General features: G+C 38.1%; 1 protein-coding gene across 2 annotated transcripts in view; it reads left to right on the forward strand.

Moving 5' to 3' along the window:
• FRS2 (fibroblast growth factor receptor substrate 2) overlaps positions 1–22465 on the forward strand; it is a 112215-nt gene extending 89750 nt beyond the window's left edge. For both annotated transcript variants that reach the window (XM_030323193.2, XM_030323194.1), the window contains 6 exons: positions 5529–5623; positions 12231–12322; positions 13574–13760; positions 14591–14749; positions 15137–15300; positions 16694–22465. In XM_030323193.2, the coding sequence (XP_030179053.1) occupies positions 12257–12322; positions 13574–13760; positions 14591–14749; positions 15137–15300; positions 16694–17644 (1527 nt within the window). In that variant the 5' untranslated portion in view covers positions 5529–5623; positions 12231–12256 and the 3' untranslated portion in view covers positions 17645–22465. The remainder of the gene's footprint in view (positions 1–5528; positions 5624–12230; positions 12323–13573; positions 13761–14590; positions 14750–15136; positions 15301–16693) is intronic.
• Positions 22466–23953: the final 1488 nt, after the last annotated feature.

Raw genomic sequence — 23953 nt, forward strand, 5'->3', positions numbered from 1 at the left:
AAATGACAATGTAACTAACTTAAGGAACTAGAAAAAGAAGAACAAACTGAAACCAAGGCTAACAGAAGGAAGGAAATAATGATGTTTAGAGCAGAGATACGTTATACAGAGAATAGGAAAAAAAGAAAAAGCAACGAAATAAAAAGTTAATTCTTTAAGACAACAAAGTTGGCAAATGTTTACTAGATAAAGAAAAAAGAGGGAAGATTCAAATTACTAAATTAAGAAATGAAAGTAGAGATATTATTACTGATTTTACCAAAATAAAAAGTACTATAAGAGAGTACTATGAACAATTATACACTAACAATGTATCTAACTATCAATTAGATAACATTGATGAAGGACAAATTCCTAGAAATAAAATCTACCAAGAAAATCACAAATAGAAAATCTGAATGGACCTAGTAAGGAGATTGAACCAGTAATCAAAAATATCCCGACTAGAAGAGGATTGGTTTCACTGTTGAGTTCTACCAAACATTTAAAGAGTTAACATTAGTCCTTCTCAAACTTTTCCAAAAAACTGAAGAGGGAACACCTCTTAATTCATTCCATGAGGACAGCATTACCCTGATGCCAAACCCAGACAAAGACACTGAAAACTACAGACCAAGATCCTTTTTTTTTTACAGATTTTATTTTTAAGTAATCTCTACACCCAGCATGGGGCTTGGACTCACAACCCCAAGATCGAGTCGCATGGTCCACTGCCTGAGTCAGTCAGCCAAGTGCCCCCCGATATCCCTTATGAACATTGATGCAAAAATCCTCCCCAAAATACTAGCAAATACAAGCATACATTTAATATGTAAATCAGAAACATATTAAATCTCACATGACAAAGTGAGATTTATTCTTGAAATGCAAGAGTGGTACAACGTAGAAAAATCAATCATCATAATGTATCATATTAATGACGTGAAGGGAAAAAACCACATGATCATCTCAACTGATGCAGAACAAGCATTTGACAAAATTCAATATTTTTTCATCGTAGAAAAATTTTAAAAATGAGGAATAGAAGGAAACTACCTCAACATGACAAAAGCCACCTCTAAAAACACACAGTGAACATCATACTCAGTACTGAAAGACTGTAAGACTTTCCTCTAAGATTGGAACAAGTCAAGGATGCCTGCTTTCACCACTTTTATTCAACATAGTACTGGAAGTTCTAGCCAGAGCAGTTAGGCAAGAAAGAGAAATAGAAGGCATCCAAATTGGAAAGGAAGAAGTAAAACTATCTGTTTGCAGATGATATGATCTCATATGTATTGAAAGATTCCACACACAAAAATTTTTTAGGACTAATAAATTCAGCAAAATACTAGGATACAAAGTCAATATGCAAAAAATAGTTACATTTCTATATACTAGCAGTGAACAATCTGAATGGAAATTACAAAAACAGTTCCATTTACAGTAGCATCAATAAAATACTTACGAATTAAGTTAACCAAGGTGGTGAAAGACTTGTACAATAAAATCTACAAAACATTGCTGAAAGACATTAAGGAAGACATAACTAAACACACCTGTGTTCATGGATTAGAAGATGTAATATTGTTAAAATGTGAGTGCTCCTCAAAGAGAGCTGCAGATTCAGTGCAACCCCTATCAAAATCCAGTGGTGTTTTTTTTTTTTTCAAAAAATAGAAAAACCCACCCTAAAATTTATATAGAATCTCAGGGGACCCCAAATAGCCAAAACATTTTTTTGAAAAAGAACAGGGGGCACTTGGGTGGCTCAGTTGGTTAAGCATTCGACTCTTGATTTTAAAGCTTGGGTCACGATCTCGTGGTTTGTGGGATCGAACCCCACATTGGATCTGCGCTGACACACAGAGCCTACTTAGGATTCCCTCTCTTCTCTCTTTGTCTCAGTCCCCCTGCTCGCACTCTCTTTTTCTCTTTCTCAAAATAAAGAAACATTTTTTTAAAGTATTTTTAAAAAGGCAAAACAGGGCGACTCACACTTCCAGATTTCAAAACTTATTACATAGCTACAGTAATCAAACAGTATGGTATTGGCATAAAGACAGACTGATAGACCAGTGGAATAGAATAGAGAATCCAGAAACAAACCCTCACATACATGGTCAACTAAGTTTTGACAAAAGTGCCAATACCATTCAATGGGGAAAGGACAATCTTTTCAAAACATGGTGCTCGGGAAACTCTATATCCATATGCAAAAGAATGAACTTGTACCCTCACCTAACACCCATACAAAAATTAACTCAAAAAGGATCAAAGACCTAAATATAACATAAAACAATATAGTTCTTAGAAAAAAAAAAAAAACATTAAACAAAAGCTCCACGACATTGAATCTGGCACTGCTTTCTTGGGTATGACACCAGAAGCATAGGCAACAAAGGCAAAAATAGACAAATTGGACTTCACGAAAAATAAAAAATTTTGTACATGAAAAGACACTATTCAACAGACTGAAAATGGCAACCCACGGAATGGGGGGAAATATTTGCAAACCATATATTTGATAAGAGATTAATATGCAAAATATATAGAGAACTTCTAAAAGTCCGGAACAGGGGCGGGCGCCTGGGTGGCTCAGTTGGTTAAGCGTCCGATTCTTGGCTTCGGCTCAGGTCATGATCTCATGGTTCATGAGTTCAAGCCCCACATCAGGCTCCATACTGACAGCACAGAGCCTGCCTGGGATTCTCTGTCTCCCTCTCCCTCTGCCCCTCCCCTGCTCACTCTCTCTGTCTCTCTCTCAAAATCAGTAAACTTAAAAAAAATTTTTAGAGTCCAAAACTAAAAAACATACCAACTCAAAAATAGGCCAAGGACTTGTATAGACATTTCACCAAAGAAGATATATGAATGATTACTAAGCACATAAAAAGATGCTCAAGATCACTAATTATTAAGGAAATGCAAATCAAAACTACATGGAGATAACATCTCATACCCATTAGGATGGCTAATACCAACAAACAAAAACAGAAAACATGTTGGTGAGGATGTGGAGAAATTGGAACTCTTAGGCATACTCGTGGGAACATCAGTGGTACAGCTGCTGAGGAAAACAGAATGGCAGTTCCTCACAAAATAAAAAATAGAATTACCATGTGATCAGCAGCATTGAATTGAAAGCACAGTCTCAAAGATATTTGTACATTCACATTAGCAGCTGCATTATTCACAGTAGCTAAAAGGTGGATAAATGTCCATCAATAGATGAATGGGTAAGCAAAATCTGGTGTGTGTGTGTGTGTGTGTGTGTGTGTGTGTGTGTGTGTGTGTAGTGGAATATTGTTCCAGCTTTAAAAGGAAACTGTGACACCTGTTACAGCATGGATAAGCTTTAAGGACATCATGCCTAGTGAAATAAGGCAGGCACAAAAAAGATAAATACTATGATCTCATTTATATACGGTACCTAGAGTAGTCAAACTCGTAAAAACAGAAAGTAGAATGGTGGTTGCCAGCATTCGTTGGGAGGGGAAATGAGCTATTTAATGGGTACAGAGTTTCGATCTTTTAAGATGAAGAAGGTCTAGATATTGGTTGCACAACAATATTGAATATATCTAACTCTCCTAAACTGTGCACTTAAAAATAGATAGGATAATCAATTTTATGTTATGTGTCTTTTACTCAAATAAAAAAAAAATTAGGAAAAGAAAAAAAAAGAGGACTGAAGGTAGGACAGAATAAAAAGTTTTCATAGATTTTGTTGGATGCTTTTCAATATTTTCTAGAGCCTTATAGGTTGGTACACTGATTCTTTGATATATTTTATTTCAAAACTTAAGATTATTCCTTGGTATAGGGTTATAGAAGGGTCACTGTCACTTCTGTTAGTCATATTTACTATAATTAAACTTATTTCAGAAGGGAGGTTGTGAGATGCTTGTAAGTGGAATCAATGAGAAGAGAGATTTTCCTGAGTTAATTGGCTGACATCTCTCAGGAGAGAGAGATGAACAAACAATGTGTATTCTTGTAAGAGCAATGATTTGTGTTGGAATTAGCCACATAATTTTATAAGCCAAAAAGCATGATATATGTTAATCTCCTGGAGAAAAGAAGGGTGTGCTAAAGCAGAGGCACTGGGTAGCCGCCTGCTCTAACATGGGCTGTAGCAGCAGCTTATGAGGGGCACAAACACACCTGGCTGAACTGCTGATTTTGTATATAGGTTCGAAGTCCAAAATTGAAAATTTTGTTTGCATGTGGATTCATGATTTAAAAATGTTCATTTTGTAGTTTCTTAAATTTATTTTATTTATCTAATTTTTATCTTCTTAGAGAGTGGGGGGAGGGAGAGAGAGAGAGAATCTTTTTTTTTTAATGTTTATTTTTGAGAGAGATAGAGTGTGAATGGGGGAGGGGCAGAGAGAGGGGGAGACACAGAATCTGAAGCAGGCTCCAGGCTCTGAGCTGTCAGCACAGGGCCGAACACAGGGCTCAAACTTACAAACTGCCAGATCATGACCTGAGCCAAAGTTAGACACTTAATCCACTGAGCCAGTCAGGTGCCCTGAGAGAGAGAGAGAGAGAAAGAGAATGAATCTTAAGTAGGCTCCACGCTCAGTGCAGAGCCCGATGCAGGGCTCAATCCTGTGACCGTGACCCTGGGATCATAACCTGAGCCATATCAAGAATCAAACGCCCAACAGACTGAGCCGGCCAGGTATACCTGGAAATGTTCATTTTGGGAATCAATCATTTGTTAACTCTAGTTAATGTATAGATTAAAATGAGACTATTTGCAAAACCCCTAATGCCTGATACAGTGTAGTTATTCAGTAAATGTTAGTGCCCATGTTTAAGTTTGATATTTTTCTGTGTTATAAAAAGGGAATTGATTGACCAGAAATTTCCCAAAAGTATGTTGGAATCTCTTGAAACTTTAAATTGTAATTTATTGCTATAAGTTATACCATTATCCTGTGACTCTATGACATGCTTGTTCTAATGACCGACTAATGACTGACTTGACTAATGACAGTCCTAATGACTGACTCCTCTGATTTGGTTCTGGAGGGGTCTTGTAGACTAGGAAGGTACAGCAAGTGGACTCTCAAGTCTGCTCTTTGGGAGGAGTGCCAGAAAGGTTTAAGAAAAGTGACTGGAAGTGGAGAATTAGCCTGCCACAGGATGAAATGGGGTTTTAGAGTTGGAAAGGAACGTCGGAGGTGGTTTAGTCTGACCTCTCATTTTATGGCTGAGGAGATAAGTATAGAGAAGTGAGTTGTCCAGTGTCATAGCTGTAGTGGAGAAGCCAGTCAATGCCTTATGAAGGTTCTGATATCCAAACATTACAGAACTTAGACTATATAGCATGTTTACTTCTTCCTTTGAAAAGGCTGTGTGAATGGTAACATGTACATGTCATTTTAATTTTAAAAATAGATCTTCTATATTTATCAGATTTTTATACTTTTGAGTTTATTAAAATAGATTAACTGAACTAACAGTGCTACTGGAAGTCTTATAAGGAAAATCATTTCTTTAAGAGAAATAAATTCTTGCCTTTTTTCTGTTTCTAGGTTAAGTCACCAAACAAAGAAAACATGGTATTTTGAAGAATGATTAAACTCCTGATGCTGCAGAAGAGGCTAAGAATATTAATGGCTAGATCTAGGTAAGTTGAGGTTTATCTTAAAAAAAAAAAGAAAAACATTAAGTTCACAAATTATATTCTCTTTTTTTCCCCCACAAATTAAACAGGATATTTTAATTGTTTTCTTGAATGTAGTCACATTGCGGCCTGAGTTGCTGTCCCCTCCAAAGAATAAGGACAAGTGGCTTTAATTAAACTAAGCCAATGTTTACAAATTTAAAATAATCGGGGCGCCTCAGTGGCTCAGTCAGTTGAGCATCTGACTTTGCCTCAGGTCATGATCTCACGGTTTGTGACTTTGAGCCCGGAGCCCCGTGTTGGACTCTGTGCTGACAGCTCAGAGCCTGGATCCTGCTTCAGATTCTGTGTCTCCTTCTTTCTCTGCGTGCACCCCCCCCCCCACCAAATAAATAAACATTAAAAAAATAAAAATAAAAATAAAAATATTCAGGCAACTTGGTGCAATACCAATCTTCCCAAACGGTAGCTATCTTTTGTTCTTGAATGTAATCTCAGCTACTTTCTTGAGTGAGCATAGTTAGTCTATATAGGTTTTTGCTGAGTTATGAATTTGGTTGGGTAAGATGGTGAAATCATATGGTTTCTTATCAAGTATTTACAGTTTTAGTGCACATTATTAAGTCTTACATAACTCAGATGTGGTCTCCAAATACTAATCTGGTGGTCATAAATGCAGAATATCTAGTATCTTGCCTTTCCCCTTGCCTAGGAGTTTGTGGTTCTGGAGGAGGAGTCAGAGATGTGCAAGAGAGCTCCACACTAAAAAGTCTCCTTCTGTGTTGGAAGATTGACCACAACCTCCCGTTGCTCCAGCTGTCTAGTCTCTCACTCAGACTGAGCCTTTTCTTTAACCTTACGGAGGCCTCCTGTTCCTTTTTGCCTCTGGTTTTTCCATTTCATCAGCCCTCTTCTTTTTTTACTTCTTTCCCGACCGGACCTGATGTTCCATCACTTCAAACCCCCTTATTGCCAGTATCCTCTAATTTCCTTGTCCTCTTACCCTCTGAGCCTGGGTCGCCGGAACCATCTGCCCTCTGGACGGCTGAGCACTGCTGCAAAAACAGTGCCATCTTCCTCTCCAACCTCTGCTGAACTCTGAGTGCAGCCTACTGAATAATCCTGCTACCTTTCGTGGGTAGCCCCCTGGTGAATAATCCTACCGTTTGCCTCAAGTCCCTCATTCTGCAAACTTGCTTTCTATTTTACAAAGGGAATTTAGGATGATAGGTGTTACCTACTTCAGTTTTTCTGCTGGGTCCCACCCATTCTTATTTTCTTCCCTCTCTCCTCAGGACAAGGCAGTCCTACTTCTGTGGGCAGACTTCTCATTCTGAGCCCTGGAACTCCTCTTCTCCAGTCTCCCTGTCTGTCTTGATCTACCATATAACTCATTTTTTTCCTTTGGTTTTTTTTTTTTTTCCTAAAAATTTTAACCTTTCTTGACCTACTGATTACAAACCTGTGTAAATCTATGTCATCTGAAAACAAATAACTCAAGCAGCATATTTTCTTTTGAAACCATGTCTGTCTACGCTGTCATGCTCTGCCCTTCCCTTTCTGAACCTGTTCAGGAAAGAGCAGTTTCTGTTCTCTGGGGGGCTACTTCCTTATCTTCCATTTGTTCACTTCAGTTTGGTTTCCGCCTCTACCAGTCTCCCATGATGGAACCCTCCTTCTTGACACTTTCTTTTTTCAGTTTGTACAATTCTGGTTTTTTTTTTTTTTCCTCCTTCACTCGCTTACCTCTAATCCAGTATTTCTACATTTGTATTCCCCAGAATTTTAACTGTAGACCACTCTCGATACTATCCTTGGGCAGTGTTTTCTGTTTTACAGCTTCAAATATTCTGTGTGTATCAATATTTTACCCCTTCCTCAAATCTATACTTGTGTATTTAACTCTCTGTTGTATATCTCCATTTGGTTGTTCTCTAGCATCTCAACATGGCTAAAACTGAGCTAACCACCATCACTTCCACTTGAAAACTACCATGCTTTTTTCTGTCTCAGGTAATGGAACCAGCCCCCTTCATCTGCCACACTGGAAGCTGCCTCTTCCTTCCCGTATGCCTAGCCAGCCACTTCGTGCTGCTCACTTGCCTTCCTAAATATTTTAAAAATTCATCTCTTGTGTCTCCCTACTACTGCTGCACTGGTTTTAGGTCTGTAGCATATTTCATTTCTCAATATTCCCTAACTGGTTTTTCTTCTCTGAACTGAACTGCCACTTCAATTTATTCTGCAGGTGGATATATTTAAAATGAAGTCATGAGCAACTCGCTTTCCTGCTTCCCATTCTTTACTGTGTTTCCATCATGTGTAGGATGAAATCCATTCTCCTTAGCATGGCACACGAGGCTTTTGTGTCACATATTAGGCTTTTCATTAATTGTTGTTGTGCCGAATTGAAACACTCAGTGTGGATAGAGTTTCTAAGTAGTTTGCACCGCCATTCAAATGTCCCTGACCGCACGGGAGGTGCTGCCTTAACAGGTAGCCCATGAAGGTGGCAAATAGAAGAATGATTTTCTAGGGGCGTTTAGCGGGCCAGCTGGTGGAGCGTGTGACTTTTGATCTCAGGCTTGTAGGTTTGAGCCCCAAGTTGGGTGTAGAGATTACTTAGAAAGATATTTAAAAATCTTTAAAACAAAACAATAACAACAACAACAAAAAAGAGGGATGATTTTTTATTTCATTTGAGGAATTGTTTAAAAACACTCCTTTGAATGTTTTGAGGCAGAAGCCACACTATAGTAATCTTTTAGCTCTTTATATTCATGAGCAGGTCATTGGTAAGGATAGATGTATAATTTTAAAAAGACTTTGTTTCTGTCAGTTATCCCTCTACTTTAAAAAAATGTTTTAAATATTCTTTTGCCTCTTTCTCATCATATAATTTATTAAATATTTTCAGGCATACCTTGTTTTATTGTGCTTTGCTTTATTGTGCTTTCCAGATACTGTGATTTTTATGAATTGAAGATTTGTGACACTCTTGCTTTGAACAAGCCTATCAATGCCATTTTCCCAACAGCATTTGCTCACTTTGTGTCTCTGTGTCACATTTTGGTAATTCTCACAATAGTTAAAACTCTTTTATTATTGTATTTATTATGATAATCTGAGATCGGTGATGATGACTCACTGAAGAGCTTAAATGATGGTTAGCATTTTTAGCAGGAAGTCTTTTTTAATTAAAGTACATTGTTTTGTTGGACACACTACTACACATTTAATGGACTGTCATATAGTGTAAACATAACTTTTTTTTTAAAGGTTTATTTATTTTGAGAGAGAAAGAAAGAACGAGCAGGGGAAGTGCAGAGAGAGAGAGAGAGAGGGAGAGAGAGAGAGACAGAATCCCAAGCAGGCTCTGTGTCATGAGTACAGAGCCCAACATGGGGCTCAGTCTCACAAACCATGAGATCATGACCTGAGCCGAAATCAAGAGTTGGAGGTTTAATGGACTGAGCCCCCCAGGTGCCCCTAAACATAACTTTTATATGCACTGGAAACCAAAAAGTTGATTTCACTTGCTTTATTGCAATACTTGCTTTTTTACTGTGGTCTAGAACCAAACCTGCAGTATCCCCAAGGTACGCCTGTATTAATTTTTCCATGTTTGTTTATTTTAAGAAAGAGAGAGAGAGAGTGGGAGAAGAGTAGAGAGAGAGGAAGAGAGAATCCCAAGCAGGCTCCAAGCTGTCATTGCAGAGCCTGATGTGGGGCTCGATCTCACAAACCCATGAGATCATGACCTGAGCCGAAATTAAGAGTCAGGCACTTAACCAACTGAGTCACCCAGGTGTCTCCAGTTGCATTAATTTTTAAAAAGTAAATACTGATGAACCATGTGCTATGTCAGGTGATATGCTTAGTGCTTAGAGAAGGCTCCTATCTTTAGGGAAATTACAGTGAAGTGAATGTTGAGACAGATAAACAGTACAATAGAATATGATAAATGCCATGATAGAGTCATGTCCGTGTGACTGTGAGGACACTGAAGGACGTCTAGCTAGTTGGAGTCCCAGATCCTACTTCATTGTTCAGGACCCTTTATATGGTTTGGCCCCTGCTCTTGTTACAGCCTGCCTGTATTCTAGCTGTATTGGACACCTCACTTTCTCCTGAATGCAAGATCACCTTTCATGATCTTTCATGACCTTACCTTTGTACTCTTTTATCTGTCTCAACTACCTATTTCTGTTCTGTGTCCAGCACACCGTTTCTGCTCACCTTTTTAAGTACCAGTTCAAATGGTGCTTCCTGCCCTGTTAACCCAGAAAGTTATTTGCTCCCTTTACTGTGCCCACAGAACTCTTCTCAGATTCTAATATAAGGTTTAAACATAATGCATTATCTATTTACATCTCTGTCTCTCCCTTTAGAGTCATGACTTTTCAGAAGTACATACTGTGACTTAATCATCTTTTTTTGTTGTTGTTAATGTTTGTTTTATGTATTTTAAGAGAGAGAGAATGGGAGCTGAGGAGGGGCAGAGCGAGTGGGGGAGAGAGAGAGAGAATCCCAAGCAGGCTCCATGCTGTCAGCACAAAGCCCAATGCAGGGCTCAAACTCACGAACTGTGAGATCATGACCTGAGCCGAGATCAAGAATTGGATACTTACCTGACTGAGCCACTCAGGTGCCCCTGTGACTTAATCATCTTTATGCCATGATATTTAGCTGGCATATTACCTGGAGCAAACTACCAAACATGAGTCTTAACTTCACTATTTATCGCTTCTTTTGGTTTGTACGCTAATATACTTTTTCATCTGCCTCATACTTATACCTGCCAGCCTTTTTTACCTTTATTTAGTACAGTTCAATTCATTCAGCTCACAAGAGACTTAGAGCTTCCCGCTCTGTGGTGCTAGGTGGTGTGTTAGGGCATGGGGAATGCAAAAACTGGATAAGGTCTGTCCCTGCTTAGGAAGGAGCTTACGGGGCGGGGGGTGGGGGGTGGGGGAGCAGGGAGAATAATACTTAAATAAACAGTGTGAAAATGCTGTGATATTGGGAAGCCCAGGGTGCCTTGGGGGATACATAAAAAGTGTAACCCTCCCAGTTTGTTTAGAATCAGCGAAGCCTCCCTAAATCACTGTACTCTGATTGGATCTTAAGAAAGGAAAGGAGCAGCATGGAAGGGTGTGAGGGGACAAGCTGCTCTGGGGACTGTTTAGTATGACTGGGTAGGGCTTGAAGCAGAGACAAGGAGAGTTCAGACTAGATCTGTGTCCAGGGATGAGATTGTGAAGAACCTCATGTCATACGGACAAGCTTCAAATTTTTTTCCTGAAGATAATGAAGAACGACTGAAGAATTTTAAACCAATTTTACCAGATTTATGTTTTTGAATATTTAGTAGCTTTTTGTGCTTCCTTTCCTTCCACTTTTTCAAATATTATCACATTCGTTCTGATTCTTTCCCTTGTTTGTAAGTAGTGTTTTGAATTTTATCTTTGTTCATTTGCAGTGTTCTTGAACACTAATGTCACCTATAACCTACTATCTCTGACCTTGTGTGGGAAAGTAGGATTACACAGACATGCTGTATCAGTTTGCCAATATTCTCTGTGTTAAGTTACCGCTTGATTTTTGGGTTGTCTTTCTCTCTTAATGAACTGTTCCAAATTTGTTTTTGTATCTTATTTACCAGTCAGCTTTGGCCTGGTTAGGTACATAAAGGATACTACAGTGAATAATAAGAATCAAAATACCTGCCAACCTAGAAGTCCAACATCCCTTTAGAAATTTATTAAAAGAAAGACATGAGGGCGCCTGGGTGGCGCAGTCGGTTAAGCGTCCGACTTCAGCCAGGTCACGATCTCGCGGTCCGTGAGTTCGAGCCCCGCGTCAGGCTCTGGGCTGATGGCTCAGAGCCTGGAGCCTGTTTCTGATTCTGTGTCTCCCTCTCTCTCTGCCCCTCCCCCATTCATGCTCTGTCTCTCTCTGTCCCAAAAATAAAATAAACGTTGAAAAAAAAAATTAAAAAAAAAAAAAAAAGAAAGACATGAAATTCCTGACAAACCATAAAGGGTTAATTCCATAAATGACTTCATTTAAATAGTGTTACATATGAGATAAGACCTTAAATTGGTTTTTGTTAAGGTAATTTAAAAATAGGCAGACCTTTGCAAATTAAACTGGAAATTTGAGATTTCTGTGAAGTCTACCTCATGCAACTATTCTCATTATCACTGAGCAAAATTCAGCAGCTGAATGTGTGAAATCTAGCTTAGCCCTATACCTTCTTGGGCTTAATTTTCCTCATCAAAGTAATGCAGGACTTGTGTTAGGTGGTTTCTTTCTTTTTTTTTTTAAGTTTATTTATTTTTAGAGACAGAGAGTGAGTGGGGGAGGGGCAGAGCGAGAGGGAGAGAGAGAATCCCTAGCAGGCTCCATGTTGTCAGCGAAGAGTCCGTCGCAGGGGCTGGAACCCACAAGCCGTGAGATCATGACCTGAAGTGAAATCAAGAGTCCGGCACATAACCGAGTGAGCCACCTGGGTGCCCCTGTGTTAGATGGTTTCTAAAGTCTTTTTCTGTTTTACGATTTTTATATCCTACATTTAATAATTTTTTCCAAATTGTCTTTCATGTAGCGCTCACATGGTCTTCTGAAGAAGCCATGGGTAGCTGTTGTAGCTGTCCAGATAAAGACACTGTCCCAGATAACCATCGGAACAAGTTTAAGGTTAGTAAAACTGGTTGAGTTACATCTCTCACTGCCTACTTGGATGTTCTTTTTCTTCGCTTAATATATCTTACTTCCTTACCCTTTTATTTCTGGACCCTTTTATTTCTCTTTGTGTCCACTCTGCCTTTTCTTGTTTTAACAAATGATGACAGTATGTTCTTACTGACAGTGTGGAATCCTCTTTTACTTTTCCTTTGGTCCTGAGTATCCAATTAGCCATACAGTTCTAGAAATACTTTTTTAAATGCCATTTTATAGGTCCCTCTTCAGTCTGGTCACCACATCCCAGTCATTGCTTCATGTGCCTGGATAATTTCTTAGCTGGACTCTACCCTTGAGTCCGTCACCTTTGTGATCCATCCTGCAGTTGACATCATATTGATCTTACTCTTTCATCATCGTAAAACTTCCATGGTGTTCTGTTACCTAGAGCATAAATGTTCCATTTCTTACCTATTCACAGCCATTTAGTGTCTCTCGTAGTCTGACCTCAAGTTGTCGTAAGTCATAGCCTCTGGATCACACAAACCTAGGTGTAAGTTGAAACCCTGTGGCTTTGTAGCTTTGTGACCTTGGGCAGGTTTGTTCCGTTTGTGTACAGTACAGTGGAGAAAATCGTATTACCTGCAGTTTAGGATTGTTACGAGGATTAAATGGGAAAAGTATGTGCAAAGCGCTCTGCCTACCCCAGGAATATAGACAGTTCTCCTGAAGTGTTACCTGTCTGGCCATTTTCAGAAACTCAGCAGTGCAAGGCCTTCCCTTCCATGAACTCTGTGCCAGTCTTGTCTTGGTCTCTCTGAAACATACCTTCTTTGTGCTGTAGCACTGCATCGTCAGGATATGCCCTACAAGCCCTGACCCACCAGCTCTCTCCTGAGGCCCAGCTGAAGTCCCTCCTCCTCTTTGGTGAAGACTTCTCCAGCAACCCTAGGCCACAGTTGCTGTCTTTTGCAACCTCTGTTGCACTCATTTGTCTACTACTCCTATACAGCTTTGTATTGTTGATTTCATGTTTGTATATCTTATATTCTCACTGGGAATGTGAGTCGCTTGTGGATAGAAGCAGATCTTACATTGCTACATAGTTCGTGCCCTGAAAACACATTGGTTGATGAATGAGCTAACAAAAGAGCGAATAACTGAATCAATCAACAATAGTGCATTTTGCTGACAAATTGGTGAAATGTGTGTATGACCGTCAAGTGGGAGCATCAGGTTAGCATTAATTGAACTTTCTTTTTTTAGGTCATTAATGTGGATGATGATGGGAATGAGTTAGGTTCTGGCATTATGGAACTTACAGACACAGAACTGATTTTATACACTCGCAAACGTGATTCAGTAAAATGGCACTACCTCTGCCTGCGGCGCTATGGCTATGATTCAAATCTCTTTTCTTTTGAAAGTGGTCGAAGGTGTCAAACTGGACAAGGTAGGTAGAGCCTTTAATTTTGTTTTTCTAGAAACATTTTCACATTTGAAAATTGTTCTTTCATTTATCCTGTATAGAATGTTTACATTAATACTTTAGTTCTCTCCTGTCAGAAAAAAAATTCCCCCAAAGAAGTGGATTGTTCAGAGATATAATAAGCTATGTATTCATTTATCAGGCATTCATTAAGCATATTCTCTGTGTCCAGAATTTTGACTCATATTATTAACTTTAAGATTTTCAGCATATGATTAGTTGCAGTAAATTGGCTATGTTTCTTCACTGTTATTACTTTTTGGGGAAAGAACCTAAACTTTGGAGTCAAAGAGAACATAGTTTGGTTTTTTTGCTGCCTACTGTGTGAAAGGCCTGGACAAGTTACACAATTTCTGTCAAATATCAGGTTTCTGCTTTATCAGAGAGGTATGCTAATGCCTACCTTACAGAATTGTTGTAATAATTAAACAAGGTAAGGATCGTAAACCACCAAGTAAGGGACGGTCAAATGGTAAAGGAATAATCTGCCCATAACGGTGATTTGGGCTCCCCCTGCTGTTAAGAAACAGTCTAAAGTAAGTGTTCAAATCTTGTTTTTGTCTGCCTTGTTTTGGGCCATCTCTCTTAGACATATGAAAATTATTCTGTGAATTTCCTTTTGGGCTTATGTTTTGAAACAGAATGTCATTAATTAATCAGACATTTATTTAAAAGGCCTTTCTTGCTGTCGGTGCATAGAATACTTAACTTCACAATTTTGTTCTTTGACAGGTGCTCCTGTATCTTTTTTAAAGCTGTGGCTACTATTTTTCCCTTCTATTTTGTATTTGTAGGAATCTTCGCCTTTAAGTGTGCTCGTGCAGAAGAATTATTTAACATGTTGCAAGAGATTATGCAAAATAATAGTATAAATGTGGTGGAAGAGCCAGTTGTAGAAAGGAATAATCATCAGACAGAGTTGGAAGTCCCCAGAACACCTCGAACACCTACAAGTAAGTACCTGTTTTTTCTCTTGTATTTTGAATAACAGACATTTATAAACTATGAATTATGGATTATTTAATCTGTAACATGTTAGAGATCACCATTGGCTAACATAAGCATAATGGTCATCAGTTTTAAAAAACTGTTACGTCTATAATTAGAAACATTTTAAATATTTTAATTAGGAAAACATTAGAAGTTCCATATTATCTAAAATGTGAATGGAAAGTTGGGAGTGGAAGGGGATGTTATTTGTGCTCTGGTTTCTGCTGTGTCTTACCAGAAACACCTTGCTTAATTCTCTCCAGGCCTATTCGATTCTCATTCATTTTTATTCTGTCTGTCCTGCCCCCCATATCCTGCTTTCCTTCTTAAACCAATAAACAAAAACTCAGCTCCAGGGTTTGCTGCTCAGAATTTACCTAATGGATATCCCCGATATCCCTCATTTGGAGATGCTTCCTCACATCCTTCAAGCAGACATCCTTCTGTGGGAAGTGCACGCCTGCCTTCAGTGGGTGAAGAATCTACTCATCCTTTGCTTGTGGCTGAGGAGCAAGTAAGTGTGCGCTGCTGTCTGATGCGATAATAGATTGTGTGGGGTTAGAGCGTTGCTGCGCCAATACTTGAACATTTTAGTCAATTTGAATTGTAGCTTTCACTGTTTGCATGTGACTTTTGTGGTGAAGAGTCAGAGGAAACAGCATATATTTTCTGACATAGGCCAAATATCTACAAGCGTGGAGGGAAACGTAGCATTACGGTAGTTTTTAGGCTCACAGGAGAGATGTGTCTATGGATAAAGGCAAATATAACTAATGGCCAGTTCCTGTTATAACCTCCAATGCTTTTGGAATTTTTGCTGCTTTTTATATTAGTGGACTACTAGCAGAAAGGTAGATTTTGTTGTCAGGGTTTTTATGAAGCTATTTAATATCCCAGAGTATTACTCCCAGAGTATTTCATTTGAGAAATGAAGTATTTGGTTGAATATTGTCTCTATATTAATTAGTTACACATATCTTTGTATATCTTTGTATGTCTTTGTATATCTCCATATGTATATCTCCATATCATTAGGAGATTTTTACTGTTTTGAAACCTATTTCTTTGTGTTCTTTACATAGTAAATGAATTCTTGTGTTATTTACTATAATTATACTTCCCTCAGTTTTGCATTTTGAGTTTTTCACATTTTATGTATAGTCTCCCAAATGTTTTTGTGTTGTTCCCTCACGATACCATTGACCTTTTCTAAATAGTGATGATTTCTTAGCAGGTGGTATTTATTTTATATCTATGCATTTTACAGTACTCTTATTAAATCCAGTAGATGCTCTTTTTATAGTCACAGCGTCTGTAAATCATGATAAATTTGTCTCTTCTTTTTAATACTTGTTATTCTGTATTTCTTTTTTTCTTTTTAAGTCTATTTATTTATTTTGAGAGAGAGAGCGTACACTCACACGGGGAAGGGACGGAGAGAGAGAATCCCAAGCAGGCTGTGCACCATCAGCATGGAGCCCAATGTGGGGCTCAAACCCATGAACCACGAGATCATAACCTGAACTGAAGTCAGATGCTTAACCAACTGAGCCACACAGGCGCCACTATTCCTTATTTCCGAATCATGTTTTAATGCATTGATGAGAATTTCTAAAACAACATCAAAACGATAATCCCAATTTGTTCCTGATTTTTTTTTTAACAGACTGATTTTCATGTATCAAGTACAATGTGATGTGTTATTTTAGAGTATTTTTTTTATCAAGTGAGGAAGATCTTTCTACATTCCTCCCCTCTCCCCACCTTTTTATTAGTGAAAAATGGATACAAAAACTTTGAAGGAAGAGTATATCAAGAAAGTTAATCGATAAACTTAACTGATACGGTCACTGATTTTTGTTTTTGTTTTAAGCAAGTTATTGATTCACTTTCCTGTCTTGTTTTAGGTCCATACCTATGTCAACACCACAGGAGTGCAGGAAGAGCGGAAACACCGCACAAGCGTGCACGTCCCATTGGAGGCGAGGATTTCTAATGCTGAAAGCAACACACCAAAAGAAGAACCAAGTAGTATTGAGGACAGGGACCCTCAGATTCTTCTCGAACCTGAAGGAGTCAAATTTGTCTTAGGACCAACCCCTGTTCAAAAGCAGTTAATGGAAAAAGAGAAACTGGAGCAACTTGGAAGAGACCAAGTCAGTGGGAGTGGTGCAAACAGCACGGAATGGGACACTGGGTATGACAGCGATGAGCGCAGAGAGGCACCCTCTGTGAACAAACTGGTGTATGAGAATATAAATGGGTTATCTATCCCTAGTGCCTCAGGGGTCAGGAGAGGTCGTCTGACATCCAGCAGTACCTCAGATACCCAGAATATCAACAACTCAGCTCAGAGAAGAACTGCATTATTAAACTATGAAAATTTACCATCTTTGCCTCCTGTTTGGGAAGCCCGCAAGCTAAGTAGGGATGAAGATGACAATTTAGGACCAAAGACCCCATCTCTAAATGGCTACCATAATAATCTAGATCCAATGCATAACTATGTAAATACAGAGAATGTAACAGTGCCGGCAAGTGCTCACAAAATAGAGTTTTCCAGGCGTCGGGACTGTACGCCGACGGTCTTTAACTTTGATATCAGGCGCCCAAGTTTAGAACACAGGCAGCTCAATTACATACAGGTCGACTTGGAAGGTGGCAGTGACTCTGACAACCCTCAGACTCCAAAAACGCCTACCACTCCCCTTCCACAGACCCCTACCAGGCGCACAGAGCTGTATGCTGTGATCGACATCGAGAGAACTGCTGCTATGTCAAGTTTGCAGAAAGCACTGCCACGAGACGATGGCACATCTAGGAAGACTAGACATAATAGTACTGATCTGCCCATGTGAGCCGGGAAAGCATTACCTTGTTTGCACCTTTGTGAAGTTTTCAAAAATGAAGATGCGAGTGCTTCATTTTCATTTCTAAACACTAACTCCTTTTATAGACTGATAAGATTTTTTTTTTTTCTGAATATTTCCTGTGCTTCTTTAACTAAAGGGAATTAATGTAGAGCAGGTACTCCTTAAAGAACACTCATTTCAGTATATACTACTCATTACTGTCCAGCAGCACCCCCATTCTCACAGTGCCTATTTAAAATGAGAGTTGAAGTGAGTGACAATGCTGGTTGATTTGTATCAATATTCCGGACGTACGCACATCATTCATGTCTAAGTCATGGTTGGCGTTTAAGACATTTTATAAAGCCTCTTGATAATGTGCATTGCTAACAGATAACTCTAGGCTTTGAAAGTAATATTTGTAGATTCACTATTCATGGTATATGGCCTCCGGCATGTAACGTGAGGAATCCTTTATTTCGTTAATTGTAGGCTTTTTGACTTGAGCCAAAACATATGTAAAGGAAGTAGAAGTACCACACCTCCTTATATACCAGTCAGTTCCTTTGCCTTCTGCGTTACTAGAAAGAGTCCTATGTCCGTGAATGTGGTTTGCTCTTGGTGTGTTGAAGGGCAGGAAGGAGTCAAGATTTTCTGTTCACTCATCTCATGATGTCATTTGAAGGGCATGCCCAGATATCTTAATGAGAATTCCACTAGACTCAAGAATCAGTCTCAGGTCACTTTACCCAAAAACTTTGGAAATCTGAACCACGATCTCTTGAAAGTTTCTCTCCTATAGATTATTAACCATAACATTGTTTTCTGGAGGCATCTGTGACATCAGGTTGCCATTTACCTTCGGTTTTTTTCCTTTGGTGTTTGGGATGTCTTATTTTGTTGCTTGATGTCTTTTTCAATTTAAAATGTTTGAGTTTGTATATAGTTTTGAAATTGGATTATGTGTTCATTGTTTAGTTTGCATTTTTGTCAAATTGTGGTTTTGAAGGTTCATTTGGAACTTACTGTTATTCTATAACAGGGTTGCCCTTGTCCAGTATTTATTTATATGCTGTTTACTTTTCAAGTTGATAAAAACATTCGCTCGATTTGAAATTTCCCTTGCGTCCATTGGTGATCTCTTTAACAGCTGAGACAAAAAGGAAGCAACTTTTAACACGCAGAGCTCCCTAACGGTACTGTTTGCTCTGTGGGCGCTCCCCCCCCCCCCGGCACTTTAGCAGTGATTCCCTCGTCACACGGCTGCGGTTTTACTCTGCCCACGGTAGTGCTCCTCGGCTCGGCTGTCCTTTCTCACAGCTGGGTCTTTGATTATCCCTTGATTTCAGGAGAGTGTTAGCATTGTTGCCAGCATAGCAGGTACAGTGGAAGTCTTCTAGCAATGAGATTGTGTCATAATTTAGGATTTAAACCGAATTGAAGTTTCTATAAACTGATGAGACTCCACATGCCTAACTCTTAGAAAATCAGAATGTTCCAGTTTCTCAAACAGTAGAGAAGACAAGAGAAGGTAGAGTGGAAAGGTTAGGGTACTGTTTTCTCTAAATATGAGGGCGTTTGAGGTCATGATTTGGATCTATCTGATGTAACTAACGTTAATTTAGCATGAAAAGGTTTCAGTCATATAGCACCCAACCTGATCAGTAAATAACCTAATTATATAGGACAGTGACTGGATTAGCAGAATAATAGAGTGGGACCATTATAAAGAAAATAAATTATTAAAGGTGTCTGTTATTTTCAGTGCCATCGGTTTATGTGCATAGCAGAATTTTCTTCTTTTCTTTTCTGTGAACTTGGTGCTTGACTAAAGTGTTCACTGTTCTCTAAAAAGAGAATAGCGGTATAGGTGTGCAGTTTCCATTTTTAATATATTGTTCCATTTATGCTTTCTTCTGAGTAGAATGCTAATCGTGCCAAATTTATGTGTTGGTTTTTGTAACGAGGAATAAGAATAATAATGGAACCAGTACACGTGGTTTTCTCCAAAACAAGCGGGCAAGACAGAGCCTCCAAATGAAAGGGCTGACCTATTGATTCATTTTGGAGGTTGGATACTTTATTTTCTTTCTTTTCCTCATCATTTTCCTTTTCCTTCCAGATTCTAATTAGTCTTTATATATTTTAGGTAGCTCCGATATAATCATTGCAGTTTATGCTTTAAATACTGTGTGCTTTAAAAATGAAAATGGGACCAATCTGTCTGCTAAGAATTTGATTTTAGGTACTATGAGTATTAGGAAGATGTATACAACTGGTGTTTATTTCTAGATGTCTCTGGAAATCACCCGTGTTCCTATTTAATAAAAAGTAATGTGGAACACTACTTGTCCTTTGCAGTAGTCTAGCCATGGGCATTAAGCTCTGTCCTGGAAGAATGTACCAGTTACTAGGTACATTTTAGAACGAGATATTTTATTGGGATATAATTGTGGCCATAAGTTTCAGATTTTCTGAGACAGACCTAATTTTAGCTATTCTGTTCTTTGATAGACCATACGATCCCACTTACTGGTTTTGGAAATATACTCATTGTTTATATGCTCTCCCCCTGATAGAGTCCTCTTTTATCCATACAGGCGATAACAGCTTTTTATCCCAGATCAGGGGTTGGAAATTGATATGGGTATTACCTGTGTTTTTTCTTCATGTGTTTTATTTCCCAGTTTCATCTTCTTTTAAAAATGAAAATATGGTGCCTTCCCTCCCTCCAGGAAGATTGGCAAATAGTTCCTTTTATTTACTGCTGCTGTGGAGTGATGAGATATGCACTTTACTCTTGAAGACTCAGCAAAAAGCTTTTCACTTCCCAGTATATCCAGAATAGATCACATTTGGGACTTAAGAAAATTTGCCAAGCAATCTTTGTTTTTATAGATATTAATGTTGACCCCACAGTTCAATGTTATAAGTCAAGCTAGTGTTTGTTTATTCCTTCCCCCTCAAAAAAATCTGTGGCACAACATATAAAAATGTACCTCAATAATGTTCTATTAAAAATGGGACAGGGGCCTTATGTTTTCATAATTTCCCAATAATGTGCCACCGTATTTTTGCCTCAAGGTAAAGGTTTTAACAAGCTAAAAAGTACTTCCCACTTCCCCCTGTGCAGTTCGTAATCCGTAATGCCCAGTTGTTTTGTGCAATGTGTAGTGTGTGTGTGTATAAATATATATGTATGTATGTGTGGATATACATACATATATATATCTATATCTATATCTATATATATCTCCTTGAAATAGACATACCATCAAAGACAACATTCAGAAGTAACTGATGTATTGGCATCTTATTCATATTTCTGATATGTGAGGTATATGGTACTAATTACCCTTTCTCTGATTTTTGCCAAATTTGAATAAAGGCATTGGTACGAAATTACACAATGTATAGAAAATGTTTTTGGCTTGAAAAATTAACAGATATTTTACAACATACTACAATATACTCTGCCCAAACCAGCACCCTATCTATCCTTCTTCTTCACATCCCTATTCCCCATTCCTGTTTCCTCATATTTTGGGGGTATAACACAATTCTTTTGTAGCATTGATACAATTGCAATTCTATGACAATTGGACAACAATAGCATGGAAACAGACTGGTATTAATAGTACAGTAGTCACCGGTGTGCCACATTTGCATTAGTAAATGCAAAATATACATTTTATAAAGGAAAAATTTTGTGTTATGTTTTTATTTTCATTACATTGTATAATATTGTAAGATTATTGTATGTCCTAATTTGCATTATAAATGTTTTTTTCCTACGTAAAGGCATAAATATAGCAACTTTGTATAAAGGTAGCTTATTAGATTTTTAATTTTTTCTTTTATAAAAAATTGTCTAACAGTGGGACTACCATTGCCAAATTGTATATGAAATAGGAATTTTATCCCCTATGGTTAATTTCTTTTATAAACATTCCATATTTCTCTAATAAAAGACATAAGTGATACTGTACTATGCATAAATTGTATATTAATGCTGTTTCATATCAGCATTTTAAATTTTGGTTTGCATTTTTAATATTGGCAAAATTTACCACTGTTGATTAAAACCTTGTTATATACATGTAACAACATCTTTTGCCCTCTTTCCCTTCCCACCCTTTGTTCTCTGTTTTTCCCTATCAGTGCCAACTTCATACATTTTGTAGCATGGCAATAAAATATAACTTTTACACTGAGGCCAAGTGTGGCTTTTTGGAGGACGTGGAGCTGGGAGGATTGCCCTCTAGTTGTTCTTTGCATATGACTTTTTGCCATATAAACCATATCTCCAGGCATGAGAAGTTATTTCATATATGATGTAAACATGCTTTTAAGGACAAGTGTGAATGTGCTTTTAAGCTTAATTTTTGTCATAACAAATAAGAACTAATTTTTTATCTTTGGAAAAGTCAGAGTTCTTGAAGTACAATCAAACCTTTATTAACTGGAGTACTTAAAGAATAAGCTAATAATTGAATTTAGTTCAACAAGGGCTAAGCAACACATTTTAAAAATCCTTATTTATTGTAGAGTATTAGTATTCTGTCCTAAAAGTTATATGTAAAATATGGTTTAATCTTAGATGATTTAGGATCTTGCAATGCCTTACTGTTGTCATTCTGGCATAAATTTCCGTAATGAGGTACTCAAGTTGATACTGGAAGCTGAGCTGACTATACACTGACCTTAAGCATTCATGAAAAACTGCTTTGTTGAATAAAATCTGATCGGAGTTCTTATGGTTACTTTCCCCTTATTGCCGAAAGTAGATTGCAATAAAACCCCAATAAAAGTTTGGTTGGATACCAATTTAAAGTTTTCCTGTATTTATATTTTACACATTTCTTAAAACTTTATGATAAGAGGTTTTCTTAGTCTTATATCGGTGCATCCATTTTCAAAGTGAACATATAATAGGTTAATGATCACGTTTCATCAGAGAAATGAAATTACAAGTATTTGACAGACCCTCACAGTTTTATCTATGTGGTCATTCAAACGAGTAGTTCTCAGCTTTGGAACTCCAAACCTAGTCAATAGGTTGGTACTGCAAAGCCTATTTGGGTACAGCTCAAGATGGAGATCACTTAAACAATGAAGGGTATAGACAAGTCCACAAATGATTGGCTATTTACTATGTGCCAGATACCATGGGACCCATAAATTGGTTAAGATGTGGCAGAGACTGCATCTTGGAAAATTTGGACATTCATTCTCAGAAGTTAAAAACTTCTTTGGATTATTTCTGTATTTTTCCTTTGAGTTCCTTTGAAGACAGCTATTCATAGCTCATTTAATGAATGAGCACAAACAGGCCCTATGCTACTAATAAAGATAGTCCTTGCACTCGAAAGAATTTGTGGTTTAGAATAGCCCTTCTAATGAGGGTAATGCCCATCCTCCCCCCGCAGGGAACTAAGCCCTAAGACAAATTGTATATGATAAATTCTCTCTGATACCTCTAGAATGGTACTAACTATATACCTTAGAAGAATTGAAAAAAGTGTTTCTCCCAATTCCTAGTATAAGTGGTATGATAAAGGCACATACAAAGAAGGGCATCAAACTCAGTCTAAGAATGGAGATTTTCAAGAAAAGCCTAGAGGTGGTAATCCCTAAGGTTTTTGATGAGAGTCTTCACAGATTTAAAAGAAGAGAGGATAGGATGTCTTAAGGAGAAGGAAGAACATGTGCAAAGACACAGAGGTACACAAAGATCATGGTTGCTCAATGTTGGCAAGGGGTTTCATATGACTGGAGCATAGGTTGCAAAGGCAGGATGGGAGATAGAGAAGAAGGAAGAAATGAGATCACATAGGAATTTTGTCTTAATTAAAATGGTGAGTATTTGGAGGATGTTAAACATTGGAGAAACAATAATTGAGAAAGATTACTCTGACATCAACATGGAGGAACATTGGAGGGCATGACATTTTAATAAAGCAGGGAGACTGATTCAGAAGCTCTTACAAAAATGGAAACATAACTGGATAAACGCCTATTCAAAGGCATTGTTGAAAGAGTATGTAGGTTAGTTATTGCTGTGTGACAAAGTTACAAAGTTACAAAACTAGTAAATAGAAAAACTGAAATCCAAACCCTTGCAGCCTGATTCCAGAAACTTGAGTGTTTAACCCCTAGGGGACAAGGGTGAAGAGTCAAAACACATGCAATGGGGAAAGGACAAATTGCTGAGAGTCCCCTCATAGGGAGTCTCCTCCTGGTGGTCTCTGGCCTAGCACCACTGGGAGCAAGGCCATTAAAGTGCATTTCTTAAAAGAAGAGCAAGTTTAAACA

Source organism: Lynx canadensis, chromosome B4 (assembly GCF_007474595.2).
Source record: "Lynx canadensis isolate LIC74 chromosome B4, mLynCan4.pri.v2, whole genome shotgun sequence".
NCBI lineage: Eukaryota > Metazoa > Chordata > Mammalia > Carnivora > Felidae > Lynx > Lynx canadensis.